General features: G+C 35.6%; 1 protein-coding gene across 1 annotated transcript in view; it reads left to right on the top strand.

Moving 5' to 3' along the window:
* Nucleotides 1-977, top strand: part of LOC131033309 (NADH dehydrogenase [ubiquinone] iron-sulfur protein 5-B) — a 33,990-nt gene extending 33,013 nt beyond the window's left edge. The window contains exon 2 of the mRNA XM_057964496.1: nt 479-977. Within this exon, the coding sequence (XP_057820479.1) occupies nt 479-577 (99 nt within the window). The 3' untranslated portion in view covers nt 578-977. The remainder of the gene's footprint in view (nt 1-478) is intronic.
* Nucleotides 978-13,063: the final 12,086 nt, after the last annotated feature.

Here is a 13,063-nt window from a genome sequence, read left to right as displayed (position 1 = left end):
ATACGAAAATATTTAATTAATGACCTTTATTCTTCTACTATATAAATGAATTAAATAATTTGTTTATATAGTTCATTTTCTTAATTCATCCCACCAAAATCAATTTCTTCTATTTCCTAATTAAATAAATGAATTTGGTTAATTTGTTTATTTAATTATTCCCTCCCCATTAATTTGGGTTTCAAAATACAAATAGAATCTGTAGTAGTATTGATCAGCACCTTTTAAGGAAGAAAAAACAATTGTGGAGACTTCTACAATACTTCAGAATCTCTTTTCCTGTTTGTGTTCATCTTCTATATGTATTTTTTGCATAGTGATTGGGATTTTTTTTTGTTTTTAAAGTTTAACAAGCACCTGGATGGACTTAATTTTTTCACATTTTTGCTCGAGTTGATAAGGAATGTTGTTGTAGAAGACTTGAGTGCTTTATGAGTTTTTAATGGTACAATACAAAACTGATGTGTCCTGACAACAGTACTCCCGGAGGAATGCCGTCTACAAAGAAAAGCAACGGCAGCTGAGAGAAGCCGCTCAGAAGGAAAAGGGAGGGGAAGCAGGGGAACACCATACCTAGAGAACATGAAGACAATAATTTTTAAGATCAAGTTCTCATTCATGTCCCCTTCTTTTAATTTGAAATTTTAGACATTTATTGTTAACTATCCCAATGCTGCAGAGGTGCTGTACCTGTGTTCTGAAACAATTCAACAAGGGCTTTAATAGCAGAAACATTTGATAAACGATGCTTATCATGGTTTGCAATACGTTCTTATTTATTTTCTTTTGAAGAATAACAGAGGTTAGAACAGTGAACCTCATCTTGTCATAAACAGAAAGCTTTAATGTCATAATGTCATATGACGTTATGTTAGCAGTGGTTACATTGCATGATAAGCATTTGTATGTTTGGAAAAATATCTTGTGTTAATTGAAGGCTTCCAAGGCGGTTCAATTAAATATTTTGTTTTTTTGCCTCTGGGGGCATTTGACCCGTATCTTTTTAATTCGTTCTAACGTGCCCTCCATTGGTAATCATTATGTGACATTCTTCATTTTTGTAATAATTACTAGGCAAGGGTGCCCACTTAGTACACAAGCATCGTTAAGTATTGCACTATTAAGTATTGTTTAGTCTGGAGGAATGGTGAATGTGACCTCATTGCTTTCGGCTTTATATACTTTAGTCTCTTTCTCAGTGGCAAAGATTTTGGTGCATGTAATGTCATTTAAGTCACTCCTACCAATGTGAAATTATCAGTTTCTCTTACCAATGTGAGATTAATAGTTACGTACCAATTTTCAATTTGTTTTAAGTGAAGGCTTATATGTTATTTTAATCAGAATTATAAATTTTTTAATGGGAATTGACAGGTGTTTTCATAGTCATTTATTCATGTTGATTCTTATGTCGATACTCTGGTATATTTCTACTTTCGTTGTCATATACTGTTGGCTTATTTTTTTTTTGGTATTTCATATTCACTTGCACTTCAGGTATAGGTAATTTGATCTTTATACCCCTAAACGTTCACGTATATGTTTCTACATTGCGTTATACTCTTTCTTATCTCAGATATTTTGTATAGTTTTTTTTGTCTTTTTCATTTTCTTTTTGTAATTTTAAGTAAAAAAAAAGTGGTTGACTTCTCCTGTTTCCCCTATTGGTTTCTTGTTTACCTCATCATTCTCACTCCCTCCCTCTATTTAGCTAGCATCTCAGATATTTTGTATAGTTTTTTTTGTCTTTTTCATTTTCTTTTTGTAATTTTAAGTAAAAAAAAAGCGGTTGACTGCTCCTGTTTCCCCTTTTGGTTTCTTGTTTACCTCGTCATTTTCACTCCCTCCCTCTATTTAGCTAGCATGCATTGTCTGATGGTCACCATTATAACATCATATTTTTCTTTTCTTGTTATCTGCATCTTGATGATGGATCATGGAAAGTGACCTGAAATGTTTTATATATGATGATAAAATGATAATGATCAAAAGTGGAAACATTCAAACTAATATATAATGGATTGTGAAAATTGTCTTTAATTAGATGTTTTTATTTCAATATGACCTCACTGAGTAGTATCATTATAATGACATTTTTTCCATGTGTTAGTAACAATTACATCACAAACACGAGAATATTAAAATCTAACTGAAGGTGGTGGTAGTGGAAGCCTTCAATACCTTAAAAATACATAGTTATAATTAGTTGAAAGAGATCGGGAGGCTTAAAGCCCAAAGTGACAGATTACATTCACTCTACAAATAAATGCTTGAAAGTTCTTCTGTTTTGAGTTGTCTTGGTCATCAAATTTTGAGTAGTTTTGTTCATCAAAGTTTAACTTGCGATGGCAAATAATAATTCCCAAAACAAAAAAATTCCATTAAAGTTTTTGGCCTAAGCATTTAATTACTTGAAGAAACAATTCATTAAAGCCATCACATATTATTATCAAATAATTTCCCTCTTTGACAATAAATTGAAAATGAATGATAATGAATTGTCAGTGTCGACAACAAAACATGAGACTAACAAATCTTCTTTCCTCTTGATTCCCAACCTTCTTCTTCATCTTTTGCTTCTGTTCCTCTCATCACATTCTCTTTTAATATCGTAATGAATGCATACCATAAGCTTCTATATATTTAATCTTTTATTATTGATTAGATCATTAATAGAATTTTGATAGATCCAAATTTTACTTTGATATATTCACAAATGAGCAGTCATATAATTTCCATCATCATTAGGACTCCTATTCCACCTCTAATATAACATTAAATTGATATAATGGCACTTTCATTGGTGCATTAAGGTAATTTGATAGCTAAGAAGATTGGAGTATTATAGAAATATTAAAATAGAGACTCCAGATAAAAAATAAAATACACATTTGAAAAGAGTGGAAGACTTGAATTATGTTGGATAGAAAATATACACTAAAGTAGCTCCATTTAGGTTCTTTTATATTTATAATTAGTACAAGATAAATATTTTATATAGGTGGCTACTAGATGGGATATTAATAATATGTTTATAGGTGTCACATGCATATGATGTGATTTCTGTGAGGACATACGAGTGCTAGATGTTGAGTTCATATGGTGCCAAAGTGGTGACATGACCACTTGCTAGACATAAATGGTATTAAAATGATGGTGGAAGAGAATAAATACATATTTCCCATGTACATGTAGGCGGCCATTACTAAGAAAAGATGCATGACCTTACCATCGCCTTAAACTACGGCAGTGGTAATTAATTATTACGGCACTGGTTTTCTGCACAGTTTCATGATAAATGGTATAGAGCATGGACGCGGTTACCCCATCTAATCTAAAGTTTTCTGCTGAGTTTTTTTATTCTAAATGTTCTTCACCTAATAGCCCACTTGGTGTATGTGCATGTTCTATTTTTACTTCTTCCACAAAGAAAAATGGTAATAAAAACAAATCTGAATTATTTTTTGTGAAAATAATACTCTTCACTTAAATTTTCATCCATCCATTCTAAATTATATGTTACATTCTTAAAATAGGAAAAACAATTCTACCTATCTTGTTATTTTATTTTATGTGTTGAAATTATTGAGTTATTACTTTCATTCTATTTTTCTCAAAACAATGCTTCCTTAGATTTTAATATCATATTATTCTAAACCATGTCTTCCTATAAATTATTTAAAGTTTTTTATTATATTATTTGAATATTCTATTGGACACGTAATCTTCCACAAATCTTCACATTTTATTCCATAAATCTTCACATTTTATTGAGTATATTAAATGATCTATGGACTATTCTATTTTACTTTCCTCCACAGAAAATTTTTACTTTCCTCCACAAAGAAAAATGGTAATAAAAACAACTCTGAATTATTATTTGTGAAAAGAATACTCCACTTAAATTTTCATCCACCCACTCTAAAAAAAATTCTGCATACCTTGTTATTTTATTTTATGTGTTCAAAATATTCTACACTCCATTATATTTACTCTAAGTTTAATTTATTGAGTTATTACTTACATTCTATTTTTCTCAAAATAATGCCTTCTTAGATTTTAATATCATATTATGGTTTTTAATTTACTGAGTTATTACTTTCATTTTATTTTTCTCAAAATAATGCCTCCTTAGATTTTAATATCATATTATTCTAAATCATATCTTCCTATAAATTATTTAGGGTTTTAAATAATATTATATTATTTAAGATTTTTTATAATATTATTTGAATATTCTATTGGACACTTATTCTTCCACAAATCTTCACATTTTATTGAGTATATTGAATGATCATTTTATTAAGCATATTAAATGATTTAGATTTATTATGGCATACTGTAAATTATTATCATTTTTAAATTTGGTTCTTCCAAATATATTATTTAACTATATTTTACTATCGACGTAACACTTGCACCTCCTTTTGGTGCAAGTGCTAGTAGTTATTAGCCAATAGGCTATATATGGTCGCATAGCCACCGGATTTGTCTCATGTCAGACGCCGGAAAGAAAACTCGTTCAAAACTTGCTGGGCAAATGCCAAAAAAGTTCTTCCACTTTTTCCGCCACTCTCGGAAGAAGAGAAAGCGAAACAAATTAGGTTAAAGTGAATTGCCACGTGATATCGGCTATAGCTATTCTGGCTCCAAAACGACATGCCTCTACATGATGCCGAAGGCATACCATTCAAGTATGACAAGTCCATGAGACCGATGTTCCTGGGACCCACAAATGACATGGAGGTATTTGTGGCGGCGATGACGTGGATGATGTTGCCGGTTTGCGTTTGACGGAAAAGCTTGCTTGCGGTTAACATTTTCTCGACCGATGTCACGACGATGCGACTGTTATATTGGGTGAGGCAGTTACCATTTTGGCGGCCACACGGTTAACATTTTTGGTAATCAACTTTTTTGCATCCACGAGGTGACTAACATCGACGATCACATGTTATGGGCACAATTTTCAATAATTGTTTAAAATTTTTTGAATGAAAACTCGATTTCGCGAAATTTTTGGATATATTTTGTACTGGAGTTGCATGCAGAACTCTTAACGCAGTGGAGGGGAAAATATTCAAAGAAATCCATGTCAATCGTGGCATCACAATGTCCCTGGTTGAATCACTAAGCGAAGGAGCTGTGCTTTCATTGGAGTTATAGGTATGCATTGTCAAAATATTTGTGGCTTCAAAGGGGATGACAAAAGCCGATCGCATGCATAACGCGAGTTGTATGGGTATATTGTTATCACTTGTTAACATGCAAGTTTTTTCATGTGCAGGGAGGAGGTATCGTAGCGCATAGGTGGGTGGGATGTTTGAAGATTGTTGTGTAGCATTATGGTGGCATCGGTAAATTCAAACCCTAACAGATAACGATAGTTTTATGATTTCTTCCTCAACCCTGTGTTTTTGATTGCAAATTTTCTTATCATTTTTGTATCGCAGAGGTAGTTGTGAGTGTTCTCTTAGGAGGTATCAAGAGGACAACGATTTGGAGGGAGGCTTAGGCGACTACAGTAATTTGAAACCCTAAGACATTCAATAATTTTTTTTTAATTTCCTGTGTCATTTTGTGTTCTGTCTGTGAAAATTAGTCATCATTTTGTAGCATGGTCGTGTTAGGATACCAAGGTTCGCTGTTTGTGGGTTGGTGGAGTGAAGAAGATCTAGAAGATTTTAAAGGTATGTATATTTCCATAATTATATGTGTCAGTTTTTCATAGTGATCAGAGCTGTTAAAGATGAAATGCTCATTCTTATACATGCACATTAAAAGCCAGAAAAAAATAAACCGTTGGTGTGTGTGTGTGTGTGTATTGCTTCATATTCACACACACACACACACACACACACACACACACACACACACACACACACACACACACACACACACACACACACACACACACACACACACACACACACACACACACACACACACACACACACACAGGGGTTTGGCAGGCTGCATATATTCTGGCTCATTGTTGAAGGGCGTTCGATTGTTGAAGGCTTGATTGTTGAAGGGCGTTCGATTGTTGAAGGCTCATTATTGAGGGCAGATTTCTGGGACTACACTTTTCTATGTCGTGGTGGGCATGATGTATGTTGAAATCTGCCTCTATAACTCGTATTTTTCTTGTTTCTGTTTGGATTTTGTTTAAAATGATTAGGGTTTGCATTGTTTGTTTGTGGTTTGGCGTGTGCTAGTGTGTGTGTGTGTGTGTGTGTGTGTGTGTGTGTGTGTGTATATATATATATATATATATATGAAGCAATACACACACAGAGACACACACAAATATATATATATATATGAAGCAATACACACACAGAGACACACACACATATATATAGAAAAGGTGATGCAGATAATCCTCTGACCCTGCAATTCAACAAACATGTCCTTTGCAATACAGAGGAAAAAGACAAAATAAAACATAGACAAAAGAAACTATGGAAATATTATGCTCTATTTCCATTATTCTCAACTGCTCATTAGATCAAAAAAAGAAAACCTAACCCTAGCGGTCTCTAACCCTAACATGATGGTATGCGTCTATTCTGGCTCCAAAACAGGGAAATATTCGACATAGGTTGAAGCTATTCTGGCTACATATAGAGGCAAACAAGAAACACAAACAAACAATGCAAACCCTAATGATTTTAAACAAAATCCAAATCGAAACAGGAAAAATACGAGTTATAGAGGTGGATTTCAACATACCCCAAGCCGCAACATGACACAAAAAACTGCAGTTCCAGAAATCCCCCTTCAGCAATGAGCCAGAATACACACAGGCTGCTTCAACAAGGAGCCCTTCAACAATAATGTTTTCGTTTGCACATTAGTCTTCCTTTTTCCACGTTAGGCAGATAAAAAAGGCACCATGTTTGCTATCGTCAAACAAACATCAGATCAACTCTTAATTGTGAGCAAACAACATATCAACTCCTAAACAAGAGCAGGTCAAGCATAGCCAAGGAATGGTTGCATCAACCAGTCAACAACTTGATTTTGAGGAGTCTATTTGCATCAAAAGGTAAACAAAAATGATTTTAAACACAAAATGCAAACCATAACATGTAAACGAGGTCAAGACCACATAAAAGAAGCTCAATTTGAAACATAACATTTTACATGACTTTCTCTTTCATGTAGCTATTAGGTGCCTGCTACATGTATTTGCATATATATTTATTCTTAGACATGTATGTTGATGCATGTCGTTGGTACGATAGATCCGTTTTGAAGCCAAAATAGACATGTCTGACACAAGTTGGATGCACCTAATCTCACTCAAAAACTGCAGAATAAACATATATGCAAATATATGTGGGAGGCACCTAATAGCTACGTGTATTGTGGCTCGATAGGGGACCTATCGTACCAACGACATGCATCGACATATTTTTCCAAGACATGCATACCATGCCAACTTGTTGTGGCAGTCGGACCCACGGTATGTGATGTGGAGTTGCTATTGAGTTGTCGATTTCACTCCTTGAGGCCCACGCAAAATTATGTGGACATGCCGGAGGACAGCCACGACATGCTTCGTGGTTACTGACGGTTTATTGTGCATAACATGCATATTAAAAGCTTGCGAATGAAGGAATTGCGTTCGAACGACATCCCGACAAGAAGAAGAGGTCGCGGGCTCCAAAACTTGGTATGTTTGTTAGAGAAAAGACTAACACGAAACTCAAGTTAGGCTCGCAGCGGGACGCCTCTATTGTGGCTACAAAAAACAATATGGGGCGACTAACACCCCATGTTTGTGGCAGGTTTTTAATCGTAGGTTTTTCATTTGATGGCTGCTTTTGTCTAACAAGGCGTTGTCAGTTTGTATGATTTGTCTATTTTGGAGCTAGAATAAACACAACCTCTCGGACCATTGATCATGTACGGTTTGTGATTTGATGTAGCTAACACTGGTAAAGCCAAAGGCTAACACACGATGCAATTTACAATAACAAGGCTTGTTGGGCAGGTAAAGCCACTTGGTGTTTGAGTTGGAGTTGGAGTTAGTCAATAACAAGGCTCGAGAATAGACAAATCCTATTGCGTGTTAGTGACATGTTATTCAATCGCAACCATTGAATGTAAAATATAGTGTAAAACAGGTGACTAAGCTGCATGTTAGTCGCACCATAATGTTGATTTTGAGTTGGAATAGATGCATCTGTCCTTGAGCGCATAACAACAGTACCAAAATAGGTGGCTGATACACACAACTTTGGCACTATGGAAAATTGACACATATAATTTAGGTGATATATATTACTTAGTGGTAGTTTATATTGAATGTTAAACTACATTTTCATATGTGAACATGTAGGTTCCTTTTATGTCTTTTGAAATGCATTTACTTCCCAATGTAGACTACCACTAACATTAGTTATCCATGCAGGTTGTTGATTTTCAAGGACTATTGAGAAGTCCCCCTGCAAACGTCCAAACGTTCCCAGGTTGTTGCTCTCTCTCCCTTCTTTAATACTACTTGCATTGTAATGTCCCCTTATTAATAATCTTTGGGCTTGTGCAACTTTTTGAAAGGGGCTTGTTATATATATATATATATATATATATAGTTTGTTATATAATTTTTTTATGCGATAGAAATGTATGTATAAATTTTAGTTCTTGATCATGTAGTATTAATGTCCTTACTTTTACTGAATTTGATAATGATGAAAATGAACAATGTAATTGGCTGATGCCTTATATTCTATGCTATAGATGCACCATAGTAGACAATAAGATATTATTTTCCAACCTGTATGCAGTACGATTGTTATTTATGGATCTTTGAGTCATGAAACCAGTGTTGATTATATGAACCTGAAATCCTTATTCTTGCCAACTATGTGTTATAAATTTGTATATATTCTGTTAATTTGCATGAGAGTGTTTATGCTCATCCCAGTGTATTTGTATATCTAGATTATCGATGTTTGTGATGTTTGAGAACTACATGTGTTTGACGATCTAACTCCGATTTGAAATGTTATTTGGGGTTCTGTTTCAGATGTCTCCGATTGCATGATGAACTCCTCATGTATCTATCCTTCACAGGGTTTTTTCTTTTTCTTTTGGGAACTTAAGACTATGTTATTAATAATATTCCCATATCAACAAAGAGATGAAACCTTTAGAATAGATAATCATTTCAAAAGACATGTGTCTTCCAAATAATGAATTGGAGGTGTTTGTACCCATTAATTATTGTCAAAGACTTTTTTAATGGTAATGAATCCCTGTGTATTGTGTGACATAGACTAACCATCTTAATTGATGCACACTCATTTTACACCGTCGATTTTGCAATTAGCAACTACGATTGACTAACCTGTCACTAACACGCTGTAGAAAAGGTCTGTTTTGGACCCAGATAGATGCAACCGATGCATTAAGCGTGTTCTGCATCCTTCTTTATCAATCCTTAACAAAGTCTAGTTTTTGTGTTGTATTTTGGATGGGGAGAACACATGAAGCCTTTTTGATAGTGTTGGCAATGGATCATAGTCATTATTTCGTTGCAATTGGAACGAAATATGTTCTACAACAAAATGTCATGAATAGTTTATGGCTAAACTGTTAGTTGGGTTGTACATAACACAACGACATGCTGACTTTATATTGCAATGTGGGAATTGTTGGTATTTTGGTATGGTTTTGTCATTGATGTCAACACCCACTGAATACACCTACTTTGGAGATCCAACAACATTCACTGACAAGCAGTAATTTGTGCAATAGTTACTGGTATATGGTTAACCGGCAGGATATAATGTTCACCGGTACCTGGAATTACATGGAAGACACTTGGTAATATCAAAGACATCATGTGGACACTTTATTTTGAAGAAATAATCATTGGTATATTCATATTTGTATATTTGCTTTTACCGGCAAATAGGTCCAGGTTATCTAGGGCTACACCGGCAGGTTTATCTTTTCCAGATCAGCATGGCACGCTATGGAGATGATTTATTATTGTTGTGAATGCATTAAACCGACATGTTTAATCGGTTATTGCATCGGATATTATATTATTTGTAAAATGTTTTATTATAATATCTTGTAGAGCCGACCTACTAAAATTGGTCTTAGGGTATGGTATAAATATAAGATCTTATTTGTAAGATCAAGCGTGGAATGCGAAAAAGAATTGAGTAAAGGTATATGTGAGATCAAGCAGAGGCATACACGAAGACATCATTTGAAGGTGAAGTTAGGTTTTTGTAGAAGCATATCAGCATTACACCGGTACTAAATCCAACATATGAAGATGCTATTTTGAGCAGTACATTCTTATTGGATTTAACCATCCAACTGTAGTCAGTGTGACTCCCATTTGTGATTGAGCAGTGAGCTCTAGGCTGTTGGCCTTTCTGCATGTGTAGACCCCTCTTTGTACACTTACTATCTGTAGTAGTATCATCTGATTGTGGGTAAGGTTTCCTATTGTGTTTTTTCCCCTTACAGGGTTTCCACGTACAAATATTGGTGTCATGAGTTGTGGATGAGTTTATGTTTATGTTTCATGCATTAAATATTACTGGTATAGCAATTTACTGTTAACATTGTCTACCGACATACTTAACTGGTTTACTGGTATTAAGCATTAAGTTGGTTAATAAGTTTTTGGTTCAAATTTATTATACAACTGATTCACCCCCCCCCTCTCAGTTGTATCCGGGACCTAACAGGAATAACCTATCGTGTGTTGATTGTATCATTTGTGGTGAATGTGTGGTTTTATTGATAGTGTGAAGAATATCAATTGCATCTTTTTTTTTCAGTTCAATCATGTCAATTGCGTTGAGAAAAAGGTTGAGGGAAAGTATTGATCTTGATTATGGTTTAATGGAGCGAAAGGCAGATGATCTCCTGGGAGTTGGCTGCGTTCGCTTCCCAGTGACACGTGACATTGGCCTGCCTGTAAGCTAAGTGGTTTTAATGGATTATACAATATGTAGTATTCCTTGGTGTTGTCATTGTTTAATACTTAAGACTGGAGATCAAATTTGTATACCCAGGAGAGAGTTGGGCTTTCAGATGTGGGACCAGTTTGACATTCGAATTTGAAAGATTCAGGAGTTGGGCTTTCACATCCGGGAGTAGTTGAGGATTCAAATCTGAAAGAGTCAGGAGTTGAGCTTTCAGATGCGCGACCAGTTGGGGATTCAAATTTGAAAGATTCAGGAGTTGGGCTTTCACATCCAGGACTAGTTGAGGATTCAAATCTGAAAGAGTCAAGAGTTGGGCTTTCAAATGCGCGACCAGTTGGGGATTCAAATCTGAAAGATTCAGGAGTTGGGCTTTCACATCCAGGACTAGTTGAGGATTCAAATTTGAAAGAGTCAAGAGTTGGGCTTTCAGATGCGGGACTAGTTGGGGATCCAAATCTGAAAGAGTTAGGAGATGGGCTTCAGGGACTAGTAGGGGATTCAAATCTGAATGAGTCACGAGTCGGGTCTCCAATTTTGAACCCACTGTCAAGTCAACTTCTGAGTGACTGCACAACCACATTGGTAATTATTTATCATTGCATTATATTTTTTTTCCATCATTGCATGGCATGGTTGTTGGAAGTTGAGACTCATAAGTGGAAATGTAGATATATATATATGGGCATAAAAAGCATCGATGATGTGTGCTATTTTATTTAACAACATTATGATAGTGGCTCTACCGGTGAGGAAGATGAGGCCATTGGAAATGTAGATGAGGGAAATTATACTGATGCTCCAAGCGGTGAGAGTGAAAAAGGGGATGTTCGTAGTGAGCACAAGGTGAGCATAGAGCAGGAGACTGAACGACAAGGTGATTCTGTCAGCGCTCATGAATAGGAACAAGGAGGAGGGGCGACTAACGAGGAGGTCCACTATTAGTTGTTATATTTTGGATTTTCTTTATAATGCTTGATTAGTGCAAAATTGAATGTGATGCTTTGTCTCTGTTGGCTGTGCGCAACAAGAAGTCAATCACAAAAAATAACATATTAATGGCAGGTTGCACTACTTTTGTCTCTTCCGTCATTGTTCCCACAATGGAGGCTGTAAGTTTTGGGATCTAGGGAGGCTTAATATGCATAGAGCTAGAGAACATCAACTTCCATTATTGAGGGTTGCACGATGCAAACGTGAACCATGTGGTAGTAGAGAATGCAACACAGATCATACGAAGAAATCACAAATGTACTTGAAAAAGAGGGAGTCTAATATTGAATACCAAATGGGTGTACGACATAGTATGCAAAAAAAATGTGTCACTGAACGGGTGTGCATGAAATATGGAAAGAAAACAAGCGTGAGCTTCCTACCGAAGGGAAGGAAGAGATAAAGGAAGCAATGCGAGTGTACGACAACAATCCGGTTAGGGAGGCGAGAAGGAAGAAGATTTTGGAGTTACTGGAAAGGAAGAATATTGCAATAGAGGTAATTTTTAGTGATCGTATTGTTTTGTTGTTTACTAAATTCCTTTAAACATCTGAAGAATGTCTTATTGAGGTATCCTATCCTGCTGCCCAGAGTTTAACTGACAGTGCAGGCCATGGCGAGGAGGTTCTGGCATCGAAGGCTAATCGTGAAACAAACGTGCCAGTGAATGAGGTTGCACTTGTTTTGTTGGGGAAGCAAAAAAAGAAGAATGCTATAGAAAAAAGAAGGCCGACTTCAGATCCCGAAACAAATGAGGGTGCATCTATTTTGTCAGGGAAGCGAAAAAAGAAGAATGCTGCGAAAAAAACAAGGCACACTTCAGATCCTGAAACAAACATGCCAATCAATGAGCCTGCATTTGATTCGTCGACGAAGCAAGAAAAGAAGAATGGCACAAGAAAAAAAGGTCAACTTTAGATGAGGCCACACATTTGTCATCGAAGGTGACTATCTGTTGGCCTGTCCATATGTGTGTTTTCATTGCATAGTATGCTTTGTAGTCCATTGTTTAATATGTTGACTATTTCGTCCATGTCATTGTAGGCTGATTTTGATGGGGTTCGTGGAGGGAGCATGGAGTGTCCCGTGGTATTGGATGACACAGA

Source organism: Cryptomeria japonica, chromosome 10, assembly GCF_030272615.1.
Source record: "Cryptomeria japonica chromosome 10, Sugi_1.0, whole genome shotgun sequence".
Lineage (NCBI taxonomy): Eukaryota > Viridiplantae > Streptophyta > Pinopsida > Cupressales > Cupressaceae > Cryptomeria > Cryptomeria japonica.
The sequence above is the reverse complement of the archived record's forward strand: the minus strand, read 5'-3'. Positions and strand labels throughout refer to the sequence as shown.